The following is a 22,650-nucleotide window of genomic DNA, read 5'->3' as shown; positions in this document are numbered from 1 at the left end:
GTTTGGACAAAACTCAGCAGCACTTTTTCCTCCGGCTGCTGATAAAAACAGGATCGCCAACGTCCAATAATGGATATGGCACAAGAAGAAAGAAGGACCAGAAAATATGCACGGCCCGTTTAAATCTTGGCCCTGCCCCCAAGCACGGTGGTGGGCAGGTCCTCGCGTTCTCCTCCACGTGGAGGAGGGGGATCCCCACCCCCATGATGTAATCCTTGAGCCTGAGCCCTGACGTGAAATCACTCCACTGCGGAGCTGCGTGCTGATTGGCTGAGTAGGCTGGTACTACGAGGGTGTTTCCCTGCGGCTCAACCAAGCTTTCCCGCGAGGGGCAGCTCTGTTTTGGTTCCTGCCAATTGGCTGCTTGCTTCGGGGCCCCGCCCAGGCATGGGATAGACAAGAATTAACTCTTTCATCTCTTGATAGGAGCTGTAGGTGTCCCATCTAAGTCACCTAGGAGAAGTAATTACTGGTTGCTCCATTTGATTGATTGATTACGTGCCAATGTTGTTTTTGACTCCTAGCTGCCACAGGGAGAAATGTTCTCCCAGAACCTCTGCCCTAAACTGGTCCTTCAGGTCTTCCAACAATGTCTCCATTTGCTGTGGCCACTGAGTTTCTTCACCAGGCTGCTGGTTGTCCCCTTCTCTTTCCTTCCACCTTTTCCAGCATCGACAATATGACATCAAGTCATTGTTGACTCTTAGCAATAATATAGATTTTTTTTCCCAGGAGGATCTTGCCCAATGTGGTCTTTTAGGTCTTCCAATAGTGGATCCATCACCCCTGCAACTGAGTCTGTCCACCTGGCTGCGGGTTGTCTTCTTCTCTTTCCTTCCATTTTTCCCACCATCAGAGCCTTCTCCAGAAGGCTAGGCCTTCACATAATATGTCCAAAGTAGGATCATCTGTGGTTATTTGATGACCCATTGGTTGCTTCCTTGGCTGTCCACGACCTTCTCAATAATCTTTTCCAACACCAACATTCAAAGGCCTTAATACTCTTCCTATGTTGCTTCTTCAAAAAGTCAACTTTAGATTCCATAGAGGCAATCATGACTTGCGTGATTCTGATCTTCGAAGGTTTAGACCTGCCACAGCATTTCAATATCTTCTTCAAGGCCGTCAGCTGCTAATCTGTGGTGTATTTCTTCACTGCTGGGGCCTTTAATGTGGATGGTTGACTTGTTGACTCTTGTGCCTTGAACTTCCCAGACTGCAGGAACCCGCTAGGGGCACACTTTTATTCATTTAAAACATTTATATAGCCACCCAACTTTGGTGCCACTCAACCTTCTTGGACAGCACACCTTGTTCAATACGTCTGGAGCTATACAGATTAAAACCGGTCCTTTGAATTTTTTGGGAAACCGATTTGAATCTAGTGCAGCACCTACCATAGACCTAAAACTACTAAACTAGAGAAGCCCGTTTTCCCGTTTCTGTACGTACATAGAAAAGCAGCTGGAAGAAACTAGGGCTGCCTTCTTCTGAGATGAATAAAGGTTCAGTACAAAGCTGATAGAAAATAGTAGTAGTAATAGTAATAGAAGCAGTGGGAGTAAGAACTTCAGGCATGTGAATTAGCAAACCAGGCCACCAACTACTGCTATTTAGAGGTAGACTGCCCCGAACATGTAGGTTCTGCTAGCCATTATAATTAGTAGGCTGTCTTGACTGAGGATTATAATAGCCGACCAGTGTCAGTCTGAGAAAGGCCATTTTAGATAACATGCAATAGAAGAATTCCTAGGTGGTCCAAATGACTTAGGGGATGAACATGAAGAAAACTGGGAGTTTTGCAGAAAAATAACATTTTTTTAAAAAAAGGGGGGGGGAATCTAAATAGTTGGAAACGAATCTGGAAATAAAAAAAAAAGTCCAGTAAGAATGGAGCATCTTGTTGGGGAAACCGCCTGGACCTAGAGCTATTAAAGCAGTCAACACATCTAGTGGCAGTGAGTTCCACAGATTTAATCTTTCGTTTATTCTGTGCTTGCAAGAGAAACGTTTCCCCAAATCTTCTTTGCTGGTGGTGTGATGTATTTTTGTAATTTTATTGATCTGCACGGAAATGTCCAAGCCTCTTTGATTTTGGGGTGCCGTTCTTGGAACGATCCGAGGCAGAGCCAGTCTTGTTTGCAAACTCTGTGGCTGGCTTCCCTTGAATCCTTCCTTGTGTTGGGGTTCCACGTCTGTCCCCACTTTTCTCCTCCTGCTCTCCCTCCATTTTTATTGCAATATAAACTCAGTCTGATAGCCAAAAATTCCAATCATAAACTGCTCTAAAAGCTATAAACAACTTTCTGAGAAATCCCTCTGGACCAACCGAGGGTTTTTGCAGCAAAGAAAACGCTCAGCACATGAAGGAATCTATTACACAATTTCTTGTCAGCTCACCCTGTTTCCCAAAGACCTGAGGGCAGAACAAGAGGTAACGGGTGGAAAGTTATCAAAGAGAAATCCAACCCAGAATTAAGGAGAAGCTTTCTGTCAGTGAGAATAATTAACCGGTGGAGCAGCTTGCCTCCAGAAGTTGTGGCTTCTCCATCACTTAAGACAAAACTAGTTAGCCAATTTGCCCGAAATGGTATAGGATCTCCTGCTTGAGCAGGGGGTTGGACTAGAAGACCTCCAAGGTCCCTTCCAGCTCTGTTATTTTGCATTCTGGTGTTGGGATGTCAGTTGCATAACTTCATGCTTGAGGTAGTTCTTAACCCTATGAGGGTGGAGGTATCTTCAGCAGAATTTAGGGGATGTCGATGTTGGTGTTATTCTGCTTATAAGGACTTTATATGGGTCAGTAGATCTTGTGAGGGTAACAAAACGTTGGGAAGCCAACCTGCAAGCTCGGAGAACGAGCCTCCATCCTCATCCTCCACCCCAGATTAACCCTATCTTGAACTGGTTCTCTGAGTTAACTGGGATGAGAGGGTTAAAAAGGGTGGAGTGCCAGTTAGATTAGCCTAAGTGTGGAAAATTACAGCAGCTTCCCACACTCAATTCCCAGGTAAAGAAAGGAAGCAACTGCTGCTGTTTGCAAAAGTCACAGGTTAAAGCAATGTTTCTCAATCTTGGGTAACTTTAAGGGGGAGGGACTTCAACTCCTGTGCTGCCTGGGGGGATTCTGGGAGTTGAAGTCCCTCCCCCTTAAAGTTACCCAAGACTGAGATAAGGGTCTGTGCTGAAGGGTGCTCCCCTTTTTCCTCTAGTCAGCCTGAACAGCCTGTTCCCCATATTCCTCCCACCTGTTCCCAGCTCTGCCTCTTCCAGGTGTGTGGCAGGAATCCAACAGGTGCAGTTCTTCCTGCACGGAAAGCACACCGTCTATTGCCGCCCACCCCCGCCCCAAATCTAACCGGGGCACAATCCCCCCCTCCCCCCCACCATCAGCCAGCCAGCCCGATCAGATTCGGAGCGCAAAGATGCCTCGAGTCTCGGAAAGCACTCGCGGCTCGCGCCCTCCCCCCTCCGGCCAATGGAAAGAAGCGGAGGGGCGGGGCCCCAGGCCAGGCTCCTCCCCGCCACTGGTCACAGGTCTGAGCTACGGTTCGCAACTGACCGCGTCTCCTTCCAGCCGCGGCAGGAGCCTCGCGCAGCCGGAGACCCCCGCGGAAAGTGGACGGGTTTGCCTGGCTGGCTTTTTTCGGAGACCGAGGACGGGAGACAGCCCCAAGTGTGACCCGGGCGTCTCCGCTTGTCCTCCCTCCAAATCCTCGCCTCTTCTGCCCCTCGAGGCGGGGCTCCTTCGGCAAGGGGGCGAGGGGCGCTGGGGACAGCTCCGCCGCGATGGACCCCTTCGAAGAGCCTTCGCTGGACGGCTTGGACCTCTCGCTGACGCTCCGCGAAAGCACCGAGATCGACACGGCCCTCCTGAGCGACATTGACGGTAGGGAGGTGGGAAGGGGCGCGTCGCCCTTTCCTGGGCACCCCGGCCGGGGAAGACCCCTCCCCTCCGGCCCCAGGAGCCTCGGGTCAGGAGGTGCCTCCGACGGAGGGTCTTCCCCTCTGTGTCGGAAGCCGGCTCCCTTTCGGGCTTTTTGCAAAGAGCGCCGGGCGCCGGCGAGTGTGTGCGTGTGCGCGCGTGCCTGCGTGTGCCTAAAGTGCCTGCTCAGCCTTCACCCGGGTTGCTTGCCCACCCCTGTCTTCCCCACGCCGGTCCGCGGTGCCTTTCAGTGGGATGGCACCCCCCACCCCCGCTTCAAGAGGAAAGCGAGGCTCCCCATCCGTCGCGCGTGGGGAAAGGCTGGGTGTGTTTGGTGAGGCAGGACCGGGCGAGGGAAGATGGGAAGCGCCTGCCAGAAAACTGGGGACAGAGTCCCCCTTGGGTTGGAAGAGCCGTTGGCGTCCCTGGCAGAGACTCTCCCAGGCCTGGTGGGGTAGACTCCAGTCCCATGCTTAGCCAGGCAGGCTGGGCACCATGGGGTCTGAGGTGCATCCACGTGGAGCTGCAGGGAGAGTGCCAGCACCCATGTGCTTAGCCTAAGGACAATAACATCTCTTTGGGTCATTGTGACAAGGCGGTGGGGAGCAGAAGGAGATCCAGGGAACACAAGAGCAGCCTTTGAGATAGAACGGTGGCAAAAAAGCCCCGCCATTCCCCCCCCCCCGCCCCCCAAGCTTGGGCTGGCAGCCAGGGCTGGCAGCTCTCCCTCCAGGCCCTGCCCACCTCTTCCTCCCGGGTGTCTGTGGAGGGCCTGACGTCACGGGCTGGGTTACTGTCGGTCATCTGCGCTGGGAGAGGAAGGTTCAGGGTCTTCCGCAGAGGGAGGAGCTGGGCAGGGGGGCTTCCCAAGCCTGGACTCATTTGGAAATGCTGCCCACACAGCCTTGCAATGGCAGTGGGAGCTGAAATGCCCAGCTGATGCGTGGCGTTATAACTGGGCATCTACTCATTCCTGTTTCCCTTCTCATGCGGGGTTTCTCAACCTTGGCAACTTGAAGATGGGTGGACTTCAAGCTGCTTGGTTGAGGAACCTCTGCTAATGGCTCTGCTTACCAACCCATGGAGGTTCTTCTGCTCTGCAAGCAGATAAATCTCTGCTCCAATGAGCCCACAGACTAAAACTGGACAGGAAAAAAAAGAAAAAAGGAATTCAGCTAAACATTGAGGGTAAGGAACCTGGGTTCGAGTCCACCTTCAGCTGGGGAGGCTGACTGAGAGGTTTTGGGCCAGGTGCATTCGCCCACCACAGCCTCCCTGGCAGGGTTGTTGTTCTGGAGAAAAAGACCAAGGAGCATGTGCGATATAAACCTCCCTGGACATGAGGGGGTGGAGGAGAAAAATGGATTTAATTTAGAAAGGAATTGATGCCTGTGCTTGGGCCTGCTGGCAGAGAGTCCCTGCTCTCTAGCAATCATCACTGTCCATCCATGTGAGCTGGGGATGATGGGTATGGCTGCCAGAGTCGTCAAGATGGAGAAGGGCTGTGATAGGGTTTGGGGAGACATTGTAGAAGAAATTTTAGCGAGTTTTTCTCAGCTTCTGGAACCTCTTCCAGATTTCTTTTTCTATACGCCTCTAAAAGGTTCAACACCCCTAAAGTCCCCCTTTGTACCCTTCATGGGTGTTTAACTTTTACCCCCAAAACTAAATTCCTTTTACTTCCACTTTAATTTCTAACTTGAGCTGACTCTATATCTTAAAGTGCAAATGACTAGAGTCCTAAAAAGATCTAGTATAGGGAAGATTTAAGGTGCCCTTTTAAAAAAGCATCACACTGGATTTTTGAAAATTCAACAGTGTCTGCTGTTAACAGGCAACTGGGGCAGATTATGCGGAGCTGGCTTAATGCTCAAATCTCAGTTGTGGCCCAAAGCAGGTCTCAGAAAGGCCAGCCAGAGAAGCACCATCAGCCTTGCCTGAATCTCACCACCTTCCTTTTGGTGACAAAACTTCCTATTTTGGTGTGATTGTGTTGGCGGTGTCTTGAGGTTGGATTTGCTTCATTTTGGTTTATTATTACACATCCTCCTTTACTTCCTGCCTCACAAGACTTCAGGCAGCTTCCAAAACTTCTTTAAATAATCCCAAGAAAAATCCCAATGTGAGCAAAGCATCAATAAAGTGAAGCATAGGATTCCCAACTGCTTTGAATGAGATTTATATATATAAACATGAAAAATCACAGCCCCACTGCTCCAAAACACCAGAAAGACAAAAAGCAAACATCCCAAGAATCAGACATCATCCAAGCCACTTATTGTGAGACCTTTAATATTTGTTTGCTTATTTCTCAGATATATATCCCTTTGCAATCATAAATAGTGTCTCTATAGCTCACGAGACCAAGACATAAAAATATCAAAAATAGATACGGAAATACATTAGAAACCCAACATAGCATTGTGTCTTCCCAAAGTCCTTCTGGAAAAGTTTTCAACCTTTTCTGGGAGAGAGGTTAACCTCAGGTGTGTTTCTCCATCTCCTAAATCCTTCCTTTATTCTTTCCAAGCAAAATCCGTTTTGTTTTTAGGAGACACCTTTTGGCCATCTGAACAACACTGGGTATCGCCCCAAATGTGGCACCTCCTTCGTTCCTTTTTCCAGGGATGCCTGTCCCTCCTCCCCAAAGCTGTGGCCCTCCAGATGTGTTGGGACTCCCACCCTTTCCAAAATTAGATGCATCGCCTGATCAATTAATTATGGGAGATGAGGTGGTCAGAGGAGACCCAACTTGGTCTCCAGAATCCAGGAGGAATCTGGTCGCCCCTTTTCTGATTAACCAATGCTCTTGAAAGCCAGATGCATTTGTGAGCCCCAGCGTGCTTTATCATCCGCGTGAAGTGGCTTTAGATGTGGCTTATGAACATTTGTGCCTTTGAAGACCATCGGTTAGTCAGAAAAAAGGTAACCAGATTCCTCTGAGGTTTTGGTAAGATGAGGTCAGAATCTTCCAGGAGGTTTTCAGGATGCAAGAGGATGGTGTTGAGCTGGCAGGCAACAGTCTAACCTGCTTTAAACTATCTCATGCTCCAAGCCATGCAATCATTGTTGGCAATTGGTTTGTTGCCAGCTTTTTCACTGCCCGTACCCCACACCTGACGGCAGCTTGATCCCCAGAGACCACGTTTACCACCAACCCTGGAAAGCTTTGAATTCACCTTCTCTGAAAGCAGAGCAAACTCAGAAGCTGATCCCTTTCGGAAACTTTTAGAAAGAGCTTTCCTGAAAGCATCCATTCCAAACCTCCGCTTGCCCACCGTGCAAGACTTTCATCCCCATAATCCCCAGCCGTTGATCAGGCTGACTGAAGAATATGGAAACCAGAGTCAAACAGGACTGGAGGGAAACCACAGAGCAGGTGGAGATCAGTTTCTGCCTGCTGCTGGTGTTGTTAAAAACACAAGGAACGTTGTGTTTTTTTCCCACCTTCCCCCATCCCATGCCAGATTGATAGGAGACTTTTACAGAACCTTCACTTCCTCGTGGAACCTTTAATGGGACACTTTACCTGGGATGCCACCTCTCCCAGCTAAGGGTCCCCATCTGGCAAAGCACGTTTCAAACCCAGAAACGTGAACCCTCAAAGCAGTGAGGTAAAGCTCCCCTGCAACGCTCCAGCCCCAAACGGGTTAACTGTGCAATGACCTGGAGTAACCCCTCTGCCGCCAGAGGCAGGGAAAGGGTTAATGCTGAATGCACGGCAGTAACCCGGGTGCCACACGCTCCAGCATTGCAGCAGCTCCTTGCTCCGGCCCTGATTGGCCCAGCCTGATCACCTCATGCTAAATCTGTGATTCACCATGCAACCCTCTTTCCAACAGGCTGGGGGGGAGGGGGGAGGAGGGCCCGGAGAGGAAGGGAAAAAAACAGCCAAACAAACTCAGATCCCAAGTTTCCCAACAAGGGTGCAACCAGGGTTTTCAAGCCCCACTTTTCTCCAGGACCAAAGGCGGGTCTCTCTGGAAGGCGCCTGTTTTGCTTTCTTGGAACGGAACTTTTTTTCCCCTTTTCTTGTTGCAAGTTGAGTCCCTTTTTTTGGGCTCTCCAGATGTGCACCTGCAACGCTGATGGATCAGCAGGTGTTGGCGGGTGGGGGAAAAGACCCCCCAACTGGACCTTTCTGGCAGGGGCTTGGAACAGTCCTGCAGGGTGGAGGAATTGGGGTGCAATGGGCCCCTCTAGAGCTGCGGTAGGGGTGACCTTTGTGCCTGGAGCCCCTAGCCGAGACCAACCCATTTTTCTGCCTGCAAGATTCCCAACCGCCATTATTTGAAATGGTAATTCATCGGCTTTGTTGTTTGTTTGTTTGCTGGAAAGAAGACACAATATTTTATTTTAGCCAGCTTTTACGAATAACGGGGCAAAGGTTTCTCGGTCAGACCCAGCAGATGTTTCAAGCGCCAAGAATTTAGAAGGAAGCTGAATGCTCCATTTAGAAAGACTAAAACATGCAGGGAAGCCTGCCCCCCCTTTCCTGGGCCAGAAAACAAGACAAGAACAGCTGGATTCACTTAATTTAAGGTCAGCTGATGGGAGGCGGCCAAAATAGGAAATCTGTTTACCCAAAGCAGAGCATGTTGAGTTGTGATTCTCAAGAGATGGCAATAACCAGAAGCTGGTGACATTGGATCCTGGAATTGGAACCCAGACTTGGTAGCACCAAGAGGGTTCCAGATGGTTTACTTGAACATTCATAGAGAGTAAGTGGGTCAACCATCCCCACAACCCAGTTCTCACCCACTGTCACCTCCCTGGCTGAAAATAAGGATGTGGATGACAATCCTGCCTTGGAGAAGCCACAGCCTAGAAGGACCTGTGATAATTCCTCTGACCCAGATTCTCCCCACTCCTGAATGCCAGAGTTGTGTGAATGTGTTCTCTGCATGGTCAGAGTTGAGCCCTTTTCTGTTTTCCTTCCAGTTGATGAATGAAGTCATTTTTACACTAGTTCTGGGTACCAGTTTACTTATTTATTATTTCATTTTTCTTAATTGCCCATCTCCTGCAGAGAGTTGCAGTCCCCATGCAGTTTCTAGGAATTCAGTCAGGGTTAGAGGGTGGGAATTTCATGAATCCTGGCTCAAATACATTCATAATATCAGGCAGTGGTGCTGTTTCACCCTTTTGTCCTCTATGTATCCTCCCTTCTCTGTCCTCTAAATCAGGGGTCTCCAATCTGGGCAACTTTAAGACTTGTGGGCTTCAACTTCCAAAATTCCTCAGCCAGCCATAATGGCTGGAATTCCGGAAGTTGAAGTCCACAAGTCTTAAAGTTGCCCAGTTTGGAGACCCCCACCCTAAATCCTGTAAGCCTTCCCAAGTCAGTTGCATCATTCCTTTGAAATAGTCCTCAGCAGTGATCCTCCAAGTCAGAATCACGATTCTCATTCTCCCCTGGGCTCTCTAGATATGCTCCAGTTGATCTCTACCGAAGACAATGACTTCTCTGGTCTGATGGACACATCTTTCAGCTCTCAGCTTCCTCCTGATCTGAACCCCCATGGACTCAGCCTCTTCAGCAACTATTTGGGGGCAAAGGCCCCCTCTTCCACAAGCTTGTTCCATCTTCCACCCACATCTCCACCCAGCTTCCAGACACTGCCCACCACTTGCCAGAACATGCCACCATCTCCGATGGATGTCAAAAAGGAATCCTTGGCCTCAACGCTCAGCCCAACTCAAAGCCAGCTGCCCACTGGCAAGATACCGTCTCCAAATATTGTTCCAGCTGCCCAGATGCCTTTCTCCACCCAGCCCTTGATGGATTTCCAGAACCAAAATAGTATTTCTGGTAAGGATGGGAAGAGAGCTTAATTTGCTATTGTGAGCCTTGTCTGGGCCTCCCAACGGACCTCCATGAAGTCAATCAGAATAGGAAAGGACCTTAGAGGTCTTCTAGTCCAGCCCTTGCTCAAGCAGGAGACTCTATACCATTTCAGACAAGTGACTGTCCAGTCTCTTCATAAAAACCTCCAGTGATGGCTCACCCACAACTTCTGGAGGCAAGCCGTTCCACTGGGTTAATTGTTCTAACTGTTGGAAAGTTTCTCCTTAATTCCAGGTTGCTTCTCTCCTTGATTAGTTCCCATCCATTGTTTCTTGTCCTGCCTTTTGGAGCTTTGGAAAATAAGTTGACCACCTCTTCTTTGTGACAGCTCCTCAAATACTGGAATATAAAGTCATTGTCTTTCATCAAAGCTCCCTTGAGCAAATAGAGTGAAACTTTCCACTGTCTATTAACTTGACAGCACAGTGGTTCCTAAAGACATGACCAAAAGGTCTGGCTGAAAAAGTTGCCCCCCCCCAAAGAAGAATGAGTTTCTGGAGTGGGTCTGAAAAATCACACCATCATGCTCAAAGTTTTCAGACCATGATAGGTTATCCATTTTTAAGGAAAGACTGTAGGCTCACGGCTGGGGCTTCCAAGGTCTCGAAGGACTGGAAAGATAGGCCCTGAGGGCTTTGCCTTAATGTCTGGAGAACCCTCCAGAGCTGTTGGACCATACCTCCCATCATCTCATTTGCTTGCTGTGATCCAGCAGGGCTCTTGAGGGCACATCCAAGATTAGCTCTACCTGTGTGTGCCTGGCTTCTGTGGGTGGGTGGGTTTGGCCCAGGGGTCTGCCCCGCTGCTGTAGAAGGCATTTCCAATCTTTTGGGGTTTCTTTCCTAGCTCCCCAGCCAGCAGGGACACCCCAGCAACCTCCGCTGGTGTCCCCCAAACCCCAGCAGACACAGCCTTTACCAAAGCCAACGTCATTCCAGAACATCGCCCCCCAACAGCTTCTGGCTGCCAGTAGCCCCCAGGTGGTCCAGCAAGTGCCGGTGAGTAGGACTTAGGAGATGGGACCACCCTCTTCCCTGGTGCACATTCATGCTTGGTCCTAACCATGTCTTCTTCCCACAGGTCCTTCTGCAGCCCCACTTCATCAAGGCCGACTCACTCCTTCTGACCACAGTCTCTGGAGCCAAAACTCCGAACACCAGTTCAGTGGTCTCCTCAACATCCTTGCAGATGCCAGTAAGGTCCTATTTCTCTGAGTCTTGGTTCCTCTGCCTCTTTTGATCCATTTCTTCTTGTTTTTTAATTCTCAAATTTTGGATTGAGAATTCTCTCCCGTTTGCACATCTGAGACATCTGCCAAAAGCTTCACCTGATTCCTTTATAGCAGCTTATTTTGGGGTCCTAAAATAGCAATAGCACTTAAACTTGAATACTGCTTCACAGGGCTTTACAGCCCTCTCGAAGTGGTTGCAGAGTCAGCCTTTTTGCCCCCAACAATCTGGATCCTCATTTTACCCACCTTGAAAGGATGGAAGCCTGAGTCAACATTGAGCTGGTGAGGATCAAACTGCTGGCAGTTGGCACAATTAGTCTGCAGTACTGCATTCTGTCCACTGTGCCACCAATAGAAGGTGGTGATATTGAGAATGTGCTGAAGTGTGATGGAGAAAAACAGAATTCTGTCTGCTGCTCCCACATTAACTTTTCCTTCACTTCCCCCAGGATAAGCTGTAGTTCATGAAAGCCAATGAATGAAATGAGTTACACATACGTTGTACTAATAATATGTGTTAGCAGAGTCCTCCTGAAATGTTCTTAGCTCTCTCCTCAGCCAGCTGAGACCACATCATGCTCAGCTTGACTTCTCCTGCCCCAGGACAGCCAATGTTCATGGTGAAGCCTTCAAGTTCTCTGCAGCTCCTCTCTTCCTCTTCCTTGCAGACCCTGGTGAGTGGGGGCACCATCCTGGCGACAGTGCCACTGATGGTGGACACCGACAAGCTGCCCATCAACCGCCTGACCGCTGGGAAGCCTTTCATCAGCCAGAACAAGGGCGAGAAGCGCACCGCTCACAATGCTATTGAGAAACGCTATCGTTCCTCCATCAATGACAAGATAGCTGAGCTGAAGGCCCTGGTCGTGGGGACAGAAGCCAAGGTAGCTACACCTGTTTCTGTGGGGTGGTGGATGTCCTGGGGCTGTAGAGCATGGAGTCCTTGCTTGGGAAACTCTCTCCTGTCTTAACCGTCAGGGAGTTTTCACTTGTGGAAAGTTAGATGTCTCTTTCTTTGCTATGGGAGGAAAGTCATGATGAGTGCTTGGGTGTTTCTGGTTTAGGAAACCTGGTTTGACCTTGATCATGTCTGGGCCCCTCTGTTGGTTTCTTATTTTGGTTTGCTTTTCATTGTTAATGTAGGAACAGCAGAAAGCACATGATTTTTTCTCCTTGGAATCTTGATGGTGACTTGAGTTGATGGAACTCAGCTAGATATGAGACTGGGCCAGGGATATCCCAAGCAGCTTTGCCCATTTTAGGCAAATTCATGTCACGTAGAGAGAAGGTGCTTTTGATCTTGCCTTTGGCTGGACTCCCATAAACCCAGCCTCTCTCTTTGTCTCCATTGGCAGCTGAACAAGTCAGCCATCTTGCGCAAAGCCATTGACTACATCCGCTATCTGAAGCAGACCAACCAGAAGCTGAAGGGGGAGAACATGACCCTCAAAATGGCAGCACAGAACAACAGTGAGTTTCATGCATATACACCCTCCCACACAAACACACACAAACCAGGGGCCCTTTTCTTCTTGTGGGTTTGAGACCAAGGAGATCAGCAGGGAGGGGTGTCAAGACCAGGCTGGCAGATTAATCTACAAGTTGCCTGGCCTCAAAGTCCCCCTTGGAGAAAAGTCCCCCTGGTGGAAAGCAGAGATCTTTTTTTTAACTTGGGGTGGATTTTCGCCACCTACCAAGAAGTCAATGTCAACATTGCCTAGTGATCAGCAGAAACAGCTGGATCCTGTTGGGAAAAACTGGTGTTTTTTTGCCTAAATTCCTCTTCTCTCAGACACTTTTTCCTGTCAACTCCCTGCTAGCGGCAGTGAGGACAGACTTTGATCTGATTTCTGCTGAGACTGAATATATTTTCTTTGATTTTTGGAATAACCATTGGCTGAACCCTCTTGCGGTTTTAGTGGATGGTTGCTGGCCTTGTAGGAATTCAACCTCTTTGGCCTTCCTCAAGAAAACCTAATCGATCAGAGAGTCTGGATATTCCATCATGTGAAAAGCCCATCTCGGTTCTACCCTTGCTCTGCTCTCTCCTTCTGCAGAATCCCTGAAAGACCTGGTGGCCACGTCTGGTGGAAACGTGGAGGATCCGGCAGAAGGAATGAAGATGATGGATGCTTTGACGCCTCCATCCTCAGATGCCGGTTCCCCTTCGCATAGCAGCCCGCTCTCCTTCGGCGGCATCAGTGGAACCGACTCGGAGCCAGACAGCCCTTCGTGCGAGGAGGCCAAGGTGAGAATGGGAGCAAAGGCTCCAGGAGAACCTGGGCCATTGGGTGGGCCCGAAGACCAGGAGAAACCTCTGCTGATCTGAAGGATCAACAACCCCTAAAGAAATTCAAGGGGTTGTTTTGTCTTTTTCCTCTAAACAACCCAAGGCTGGCCAGATTTTGGGCAGGATTTGTCATGGAGTGGTTGTTGGACCCGCCCTCTCTTTTCAGAAACTTACCCAGTGGCTGTTCTTTGTAGGTGAAGCCCGAATATCCAGCCCCTCCACCGGGCAGCCTGGGAATGCTGGACAGGTCCCGCATGGCTCTCTGCACCTTTGTCTTCCTCTGTCTCTCCTTCAATCCGCTTTCTTCCCTGCTCGGAGGAGTCGGCCTCGGAGGTTCTTCAGAGGCTTTCAACCATGATGGCTCCAAGCGCAGCATCCTGGCCATGGACGACTCAGAAAGTGAGTGAAAGACACCCCCTGGGCTGAGGCTGCAAGACAGGGGCCACTGGGAAGGCTTCGTTTTTGTGTCTGACTCTCTCTCTCTCTCTCTATCTCTTCATCTATCTATCTCACCATCTATCATCTATCAATCTCAGTGTTTCTCAACCATGATAACTTTACGATGAGTAGGATTCAACTCCTAGAATTCTGGGAGTTGAAGTCCTCTTAAAGTTACTAAGGTTGAGAAACTCTTGTCTGTCCATCCATCATCTGTCTGTCTGTCTGTCTATCTATCTATCTCTATTTAATCTATCGAATTATAATAAATAAATGCCACTTATATGCCACCCATCTTGCCTAAAGACAACTCTAGGCTGCTCACAACCAATAAAAGGAACAATAAAAATTATTTTTAAACTACCATTGATTTAAAAATGTGCAAATGTGAAAAGGAAAAGAGCAAGAGGCACACGGGGAAGAGGTGTGTGTGTGGGGGGGGGGGTCTTATCTACCTGTATACCAAAGGAAATTGTCTGCAATATGTAAAGTATTAGGAGCAGCGTGTAGAAAAATGCCGATGGATTTTCATTGCTTTTCCAAACCCTCTCCGCGTTGGAGGGGCCGGGGCACACCTGCGCTTCTCGGGGTCTGAGAGATGCCCACTCACTCCCTTGATTTGGGCTTTTGTGTCCAGATGCTCCTGTTCCCCAGTTCCAGTGGCTTCTCCCCACTTTGTTCTTCTGGATGATTAACCTGCTGATCATTTGTGGTGCCTTCGTCCGGCTTTTCATTTACGGCGAGCCCATCACACGACCCCACTCGGAGTCTTCAGTCATCTTCTGGAGACACCGCAAGCAGGCGGACCTTGACTTGGCTCGGGTACGTAACTCCAGGAAAGGGCTTTTTCCTTCCTCAGGGAAGGAAATACAGCATTGGGTTCAAAACCCGGCAGAGTTCCTAATGCCAACTCAACGCTTTGAATCAAGACAAGAAATGAACAGGAAGCCAGTGGAAATAAAGCAACACGGGAGGTTGATCTTCACAGGTTGAGGACGGTCTTGAGATAGCTGCCATCACTTAACACCATCCTTAACTAAGTGTGGAGTATCCTCCCACTACAGGCATTCCTGAGTTTATAATCACACCTGGGACCAGAATTTCCATCACTACGAAAGGCAGTTGGGAATTGCACCCAATTATAAAATTCCAAGTCCTGTCTTCTGTCAGCTATAATGGTTAAAAGGATGGGAGTTGTAGTCCAAGAGAATGGAAGGCAGTAGTAGGCGGCTACAGTGGCCTCCAAGTCGTCTTCTAACAGCTAGAATGGTTAAAAGGATGGAATTTATAGTCCAAGAGAATGGAAGAGAAATGACTGGACAGAGCCATCAAAGCCTGGGTGGAAAGATGCCTTCCCCCAATCCTCATCCTTGGAGGGTTTGCATTGAGTCTAACTCCTCGTCTGCATTCCTTTATGAAGTCTCCTCTCTTGCTTTAGGGGGATTTTGCACAAGCATCCCAGAACTTGTGGACAGCCCTCAAAGCACTCAGACGCCCCCTCCCAACATCCAACCTGGACCTCACCTGCAGCCTCTTGTGGAACCTGATCCGGCACATCCTCCAGCGTCTCTGGGTAGGACGTTGGCTGGCTGGCCGAGCCGGGGGCTTCTTCCGAGATCAGGAGCTGAAGGCCGACGTGCGCAAGAGCGCCTGCGATGCGGCCCTGGTCTACCACCGGCTGCATCAACTTCACATGACAGGTAAGACTTCTGAAGACCCCTCGCTTTCCCCACTGGGCAGACACGATCAGCAACACCTTGGTGCCATTTGAGGGCTCTTCTTCTTCTTCCCCCAGGAAAGCATGTTGCAGGCCACCTGTCTGCCATCAACATGGCACTGAGCGCGGTCAACCTGGCCGAGTGTGCTGGGGATGCCATCTCGGTGGCCACGCTGGCCGAAGTCTACGTGGCTGCTGCCCTGCGTGTGAAGACCAGCCTCCATCACTGTTGCCACTTCCTAGCGGTTAGTGAGTCTCTGTGTGTGCAATGCCAGAAATTGTGGGTGCTCCATCACTGGAGGTTTTGAAGAAGAGATTGGGCAGCCATTTATCCAGAATGACATAGGGCAGAGGTGTCCAACCTTGACAACTGTAAGAGGTGTAGACTTCAAATCCCCCAATTCCCCAGCCAGCTAACACTCATTAGCGTGAGGACCTTTTTCAACATCATTGTAATGTCACTAAATGAAGGGTTGTAAGTTGTAAATTGAGGATTACCTGTTGCATGAGCCCCTGAAATTCCACCCCGTTCCTCCCACCTCTTATAACCCCCTTCCTTGCCATAAGGAAGGCTTGCAAATAGCCACTGCCCAGGTTAACTCTCCGTGCCACAGACTAATCCTGCCTTCTTGCCCACCACAGCGGTTCTTCCTCAGCAGTGCCCGACAAGTGCTGCTATCGCACAATGGCACCGTCCCTCCTGCGCTTCAGTGGCTCTGCCACCCCGTGGGACACCGGTTCTTCGTGGATGGTGACTGGGCGGTTAAAAGCTCTCCACGGGAAAGTATCTACAGCTCCACCAGCCACCCAGGTAGAGTGGATACAAGGAGCAGGGAGATTGAGCAGCTGACCTGGCCCTGCAGACTTGACAGGAGCCCAAAAGAGGCGGGCATCTGCTTTCAATAGGCTGCCTAGTGTTTTTAATGGTTCTGTGCTTTTGTGAAAGGGAAATTTTATTTTTTATCAGTATATGGAATGCCTGCACTGGATAATTCTTGAAGAATAGTCTAGAAATGTAGTCACAGTAACTGATAGCAAGGACTCTACAAAGCTGAGTTGGAGAGTCGTTTGTCTATTCTTACGGTGCCTCTCTCTTCAGTTGCTGGATATGAGGAGCCTCTGAGCTAGTGGTCCTGTTTGCCAAGATGCTTAAGTGTGGGATGGGGCTTAGCATATTCTGCGAATTCCAGAATCCAGATCTTTCACCCAGCCTAAGGAGAGCTAGTTTTATTCTTGGCTTGTTTGGTGTGGAGCTAACCCTCAACTAAGACCCCTGTTGGGCAAACTCATTGATTGATTGATTGATTGATTGATTGACTGGTTGATTAATTAAGGGCCAATAGGAGAATGTTAACTTTGACCACATAGATCTGAGCCTTCAGTCTGTCTCTTGTGGTCCCTGAAGGGTCCATCTATTGCCCCTGTAATCACTGGAAAGGCGTGAATTGTTGGCACAAATTGGGTTGTTGCATTGTGCTAAAGGGGCTCCTGAGTTGCTGATTGTATCGGGAGAGATTCAGATGCCTGAGTTGAGCTGTCTGACAGGTCTCTTTCTCTCACCAGCAAATCCCCTGGCTCAGGTGACACAACTCTTCCGAGAACATCTGCTTGAGAAAGCTCTTTCTTGCGTCTCCAGGCTGGACAACCCAGCCCCTGCCAGTCACAGTGAAGGGTAAGGACCATACTTCTCCCAATCCTTGGGCTCCAGTTGAAGAAGCCTTCTCTAGAGAAGGTTGGCCCTCCTGTCCTTCCCTCTTAGGTGCTTCCCCCAAGCCAGCTACGATGGAGAGAGATTTCGAGGTTGAGCTGGTATCTGTAATGGTGTGTGCCATTAATTCAGCTCAATGGGCTGGAAGAGCAATGACTGTGTAGCCTACCTCATTCGTTCCTCCAACTCTTTCCATATCTCACCCAACCTTATGGTGATTTTTGAAGAAGCTGATGCTGACCTAAAGGAAAGAGACTCATGGCAATTACCCAAGAGTAATTTCCAGCGTGGTTGACCTGAGCAGGAACATCCAGAGGATTATTATTGGCAGCAAAAAACTCTTTCCTCCTGGTCCTCAGAAGGTTCAAATGACTTCGCATTTCTGAGCTGGTAGCTGAACTCACTCGACTTTTCTCTCATCTCGCTAAAGGGAATTTTCAGATGCTCTGGAGTACCTGCATTTCCTCAACAGCTGTGCAGATGCTGTCCCCAACCCAATGCCCTCCATCAGTACCAACATGGACTCAGCCACAGGTGAGCCTTCCCAAACCCGAGACTTCTCTGGCTGGAAGAGGGGGTTTGGAAAGCAATGCAGAGGTGGAGAAGCTAAAAGAAATGGAATTGGCAAGAGGAAGAATTGCCAAGATAGACCCGGGCATCACGAGTGTGAAGGGATTTGCAGCTGTGGGTGACTGGGTTCCCCTCTCCCATCTCTAGGTACTGATCCTGTTTCTCACTGGTGGGCATCTGTGGTTGCCATGGCAATCCATGGACTGCAAGCGGACGAGGAGGCCATGGAACGCCTCTACCCTCTGGTGGAATTCATGCCCCGAGCTCTCCAGGGGTCTGAGTAAGTGCACTACATAGGTGCAAACTGTTGACGCACCCCCAGGGGCAAGTTCCCCAGGAAAGCTGAAGTGGGGAAGGAACGGACAGCTGGGACCGCTGTGCTATGTATTAATAGAAGAAAGCCGAACATTTCTTCCCGCAATCCAGTGGATCCACGTGACCTTGCTTAATTTCTCAGACTTTGCAGAATTATTCTTTGTGGGGTGACCAAAAGGGGAGCATAGCATTTGACCTCCGTTCTTTTGGTTTCTGCAAAGTAGCACATTTTAGAAACCAGCACCATCTTAAGAGCTTGAAACCTGGATGTCAGAAATGCCCCCTGCACCTTTGGGGGTTTCCAGGCCATTGTGGCCTGGCTCCCAAGATGGATGTTTTCACACCTGGGTGAGTTTGAAAATGGTATGCTCCCTGCTGCAGGAACCCTCTTCCCCGTGCAGCCCTGCACACCTTCAAGGCAGCCCGGATGCTGGGCAAAGAGGACAGCAGCCTGGGACAGTGCGACAAAGCTGGCGAATATTTGCGGGACAGCTTGGCAGGAAACGCGACTCCAAGCGCTATTGACAGAGTATGTTGCACATGGGGTATCCTGGTGTCGGTGGAATGGGTGGGCTCTCAAGTTCTGGAGGGTCTCTTGGAATTGCAGAACTGGAGGGAGGAACTCCGAATGAGGCTGTTGGACAAAACCAGGGATGGAGTTCAACATGGTCAACGCAAACAGGGTGACTTCTGGGCTGATCCATAATCACCCTCTGGGTCCACCTTCACAGAAAGTGGCAGATGGTCCTGTTCCAGCTATTCACCAACCTCTGGCTCATCTTTGCCAAGAGTTCCCGGTGAATGGTGGTTAGGTTTCTCAGGTGGCTGCAAATCTCAGCTCTCCAGACCCCAAACCTCTCACTTAGGACTGGGCCTGCCTGCTATCAACATTCAGACACAACTCAGGGCTAAGTCTTCTCTTTCCTTCAAATCAGAAAGAAGCACAGATCTACAGAAGATTTGCTGACCACAATATTTAGCCATCAGTGCCTCAACGGAGATCTGTGCTTGGGGCTTAAACCCTGTTTCTTGCTTCCCTCTGTGCCAAGTCAACGGATCCTGGGCAATCCTCTCGGTGGAAGTGCCAGACCTGGGTTGACCCAACCGTTCTGTCGAGCCTGAGAAATGCAGGTTCCTGCCTCTCCTACACATTCCTTGCTTTCTGAGGCTGGAGCTTGGAATCAGGGGAGCAAAGGGCTGTAGGAAGGGTGGGATAAAAGGTGGGAAGGGAAATGCAGAGTGGAGAGCCCCGTATCAGTCAGGAGATGGTGGTATGGAAAACACTGTGGCTGTGTCGGTGGTGCATTGTAGTTGCATTGCATGTGCAGGTGAAGATGTGCAATGCCCCTTCAGTGCAGCCCTGGGGCAGCACCCGTGCAGCGGAGGGGCCTGCTAAAAGAGGGCAGAAGTGGGACTTCTCTCCTTCCGAAGAGGTGGTGCAGAGACAGGCCTTTTCCCCTAGCCCACATGGTTTGGGGGAACCACGTCTTCATACTCTTCCACCCTCCAGCTACAACTCTCCTTTGTGTCTCTCTCCCCTTTCAGGCAGTGCAGTTCCTTTTGTGTGACCTGCTCCTGATCACTCGCACCAGGTTCTGGCAACAGCAGATGCAGGGGGGCCCGCCCCACAGAGCCCGCTACCAGGCGTCTGCCCTCGAGCTGCGTGGCTTTCAGCAGGATCTCAGCACTCTCCGCCGCTTGGCGCAAGCGGACCAGCCTGCAATGCACAGGGTGAATGGCGGCATGGGGTGTCCTTCCCTTACACTAGGGAGAGAGAACTTGACCTCTGGACCACCGAAAAGTGCCCCCGGGAGGATGGGGAAGGTGGTAGAAGCTTTCTGGTGCTCATGTGATAAAATATGGGTCAGATTTCTGGGTTGGCAGCAGGAGGGAGGGCAAAGCCACACAGAAAGGCCCACCTGAAGGTTGCTCCATTGATGGCCTTCTTCACTCCCAAATTGTGGCCCAGGTTCAACACTTGGGTTGAGTTGGCTTCTGAGGCCAGGACTGTCCTAAGGGTGTGAGGGGGAAAAGATTTCTGGGAGAGGTGGAAATGCCACCATGAGAGTTAATTTTTCTCCCTCTTCCTCCAGGTCTTCCTCCATGAGGCAACTGCCCGACTGATGACCCGAGCCAGCCCCACTCGGACCCACCAATTGCTTGACCGAAGTCTCCGCAGGAGAGGACCTTCTACTGCCAAAGGAGGTGAGCCTCTGCAAGCTTGGGCAGGTCTTCCGATGGGGGTGGGCTTTTGAAAATGCGGCTGGCTCTTCAAGCCATTGCACCAATACGCACTTATGGGTGCCGCAGATGCACCGAGGCGATCCAAAATTACACACTGGTGTCCACCTGCTTCCCGTGATCTCCTCTCTTTCTTCCCTGCCAGCTGGTGAACAAGAGAGCCACCCCACTGCCCGGGAACAAGCAGAAGCCTTGCAGCTGGCCTGCTCCTACCTCCCTCCTGCGTTGCTTTTAGCACCAGGCCAAAGGGGGGGCATGCTGGCAGAGGCTGCCCGCTCCCTGGAGAAGCTGGGCGACAAATGGACCTTCCACGAGTGCCAGCAGATGATTGTCCGGCTCAGCAGTGGCTCCACTGTCACCTCCAGCTAGAGATTTGGAAGGTTCCTAGGAAGGAGGGTGGCAGCCCGGAGTGGCCCCACCAGTGTGGCTTGTGGCAGTGCTGGTGAAAGTGGCAGGGGGGGACCTGGCAGAGCCTGGCAGTGGTGATTCTCTTCCACCCTCCCTGCTGAGGCAGCTCTGCTTCCTCAAGGATGCTCAGCTAGTGCTTTTCTTCTTGTGCGTCTGAACGGACCCAACATATACGAGAAGGGACAAACGGTTCTGGCACAACTGGCCGGATCTGGCTGACTTCTCGCTTTTGCCAGGGAAGGGTGTGTACACAACTCCCGTGAGTCTCTTGGATTTTAGACTCCCCACAATCAGGGTGCATTTGGTAGGCAAAGTGGCTTCTCTCCATCTTTCAGAGGCCAGCCAGGCCTCAATTTCTCACATCAGCTATCCAGCAGATGAAGACTTTGCCCTTACCTCTTTCGCGGCCAACTCCATTCCTCCCCAGCTACTCCCACTGCTGCTGTTTGACTACTTCCCCCTCTTTGCTGGCGATTTGTTATCCATCTCTTCTGAAGCTTATTGGCAGAGCCCAGCCTGGCGGGGGGGGGGTTCCATCTGACCAGTTGTGAATTGCTTGGAGTTTAATCGGTTGGTGATTGGCTGGTTTCGATGTCTTACTGTAGGAGGGGGCGCCGGTTCCTTGAAATGACTTGTCCTTCAGATCACCCCATTGCTATTCCCTGGGTAACTGGTAGAACTGGCGAGAAGGATGACCCACAGAAGAGGATGGGGGCTCTTAGGGGGCTGTAAGAGTGTGCCAGGCTCCCTTGGCAGAACTGGAGTCTTGGAGAAGGAGGCTGAGGCTTATGAATAGCATTACTCCCCACCCTTGAAGGCATGAGAGTTAATTCACTTGTAGCTTCTAGTGGTCTTGTGTGGTGGCCTTGGATGACCTTTAGTCATGGTGGACCTACAACCCTTGAGGTTAAGTAAAACTCTCATCTCTTCACATATCAACTGTTGCTGTTGGAAAGCAGTTGGATGAAAGGAGGACAATAGTTTCCTTTCTCTTAAGATGGACTCATGTGGAGAAGAAGTCAACTTGGGGTGTTTAAGAAAAAAATGGCAAAGGATGTCATGAAAAGGCTTAATAGGATTTAAAAAAAAATGTTTCTAGAAGGAAAACAGAAGGGAGACAGTTTGATCTGAGATATGTCTCTGTTGTTCCACCCTTCGAGCTGTTGAGAGCAGCAGCTTTTCTTATTCCAATCTAGCTTTTTTTCCCCTTCCACCCCAGACTGTGGTTTGGGGGACCCACCATAGTGGTGGGTAGGAAACCACCCAGAGGGTCGGGGTTCGTGAAGAAGCTGGAGGGCTCCCAATGCTGCCCATAACTGGTGGGAGGTGATGCACCTGCCTCGGTCTCCTCCCTTGCAAGCCTGCACCGCTGCTCAACCATGATTCTTCCTTTTAAAAGTTATTTTCATAGTATCAGGGGAGGGTTTTTGTACAGATGATAAAATAAAACAGCTACTTATTTATATCTCCTTGTCTGGACATTAACTGGAGCAGGAAAAAACGGGCAAAGGATGGTGGGAATGGGCTTGGCTAATCTCTAGGTTGATGAATTCTCACCAGCTGTGCAAAAGTTGTCCCTCTCTTGGACATGGTGGTTGGTGAGGTCTTCAAGGACTGTGAGATCCATGGGGGATTCCTGGTTTGGCTCATCAGATTTCTGGTTTCCCAGTTGTCCCAGCCCGCTTGAATTGGCCAAGTTCTTCTTTTATCTGCTCTAAAATGTACCAATGAAGAGTTCCTCTGTGTTCTGAGTCATAGCTATGCACACGTGGGGCAGTGAAGGTGTGGGAAGGAGGTAGCCCCTCTCTTCCCACCCCAGTTGAAAGCTTTCTGGAGGCATCTTCCTCAGAACCATGACATTTGGGTCTGATTCAGTCCAGGAGGACTCAAGCCTTTGGGGATCCAGAAGGATGAAGCAACTCTCATATCTGAATTGGACTGGAAGGACAATTCTTTTGG

General features: G+C 50.1%; 1 protein-coding gene across 2 annotated transcripts; it reads left to right on the top strand.

Annotated features, from left to right (window-relative positions):
• The first annotated feature begins 3,524 nt into the window (after window positions 1-3,524).
• Window positions 3,525-22,156, top strand: SREBF1 (sterol regulatory element binding transcription factor 1). Of its 2 annotated transcripts, none has more exons than XM_039367988.1 (19): window positions 3,525-3,889; window positions 9,354-9,737; window positions 10,620-10,771; window positions 10,854-10,967; window positions 11,673-11,888; window positions 12,360-12,474; window positions 13,062-13,252; window positions 13,489-13,693; window positions 14,370-14,554; window positions 15,171-15,432; window positions 15,528-15,694; window positions 16,092-16,260; window positions 17,013-17,121; window positions 17,588-17,691; window positions 17,875-18,007; window positions 18,424-18,571; window positions 19,588-19,773; window positions 20,136-20,247; window positions 20,429-22,156. In XM_039367988.1, the coding sequence occupies exons 1-19, from the start codon at window positions 3,790-3,792 to the stop codon at window positions 20,650-20,652; spliced, it is 3,276 nt and encodes a 1,091-aa protein (XP_039223922.1). In that variant the 5' UTR covers window positions 3,525-3,789; the 3' UTR covers window positions 20,653-22,156. The 2 variants fall into 2 exon arrangements, with proteins under 2 accessions (XP_039223922.1, XP_039223923.1); XM_039367989.1 differs by lacking the exon at window positions 3,525-3,889 and adding an exon at window positions 7,813-8,223.
• Window positions 22,157-22,650: the final 494 nt, after the last annotated feature.

This window comes from Crotalus tigris, unplaced genomic scaffold (genome assembly GCF_016545835.1).
Source record: "Crotalus tigris isolate CLP2741 ecotype Arizona unplaced genomic scaffold, ASM1654583v1 scf7180000020608.1315917, whole genome shotgun sequence".
Taxonomy (NCBI): Eukaryota; Metazoa; Chordata; class Lepidosauria; order Squamata; family Viperidae; genus Crotalus; species Crotalus tigris.
The sequence above is the reverse complement of the archived record's forward strand: the minus strand, read 5'-3'. Positions and strand labels throughout refer to the sequence as shown.

Excerpts from the sequence above, each read along its gene's own strand:
- SREBF1 (XM_039367988.1), top strand. The coding sequence starts at position 3,790 with ATGGACCCCTTCGAAGAGCCTTCGCTGGACGGCTTGGACCTCTCGCTG. Across the intron at positions 10,968-11,672 it reads CAACATCCTTGCAGATGCCA|ACCCTGGTGAGTGGGGGCAC; the intron begins GTAAGGTCCTAT and ends TCTTCCTTGCAG. Across the intron at positions 17,692-17,874 it reads CAACATGGACTCAGCCACAG|GTACTGATCCTGTTTCTCAC; the intron begins GTGAGCCTTCCC and ends TCCCATCTCTAG.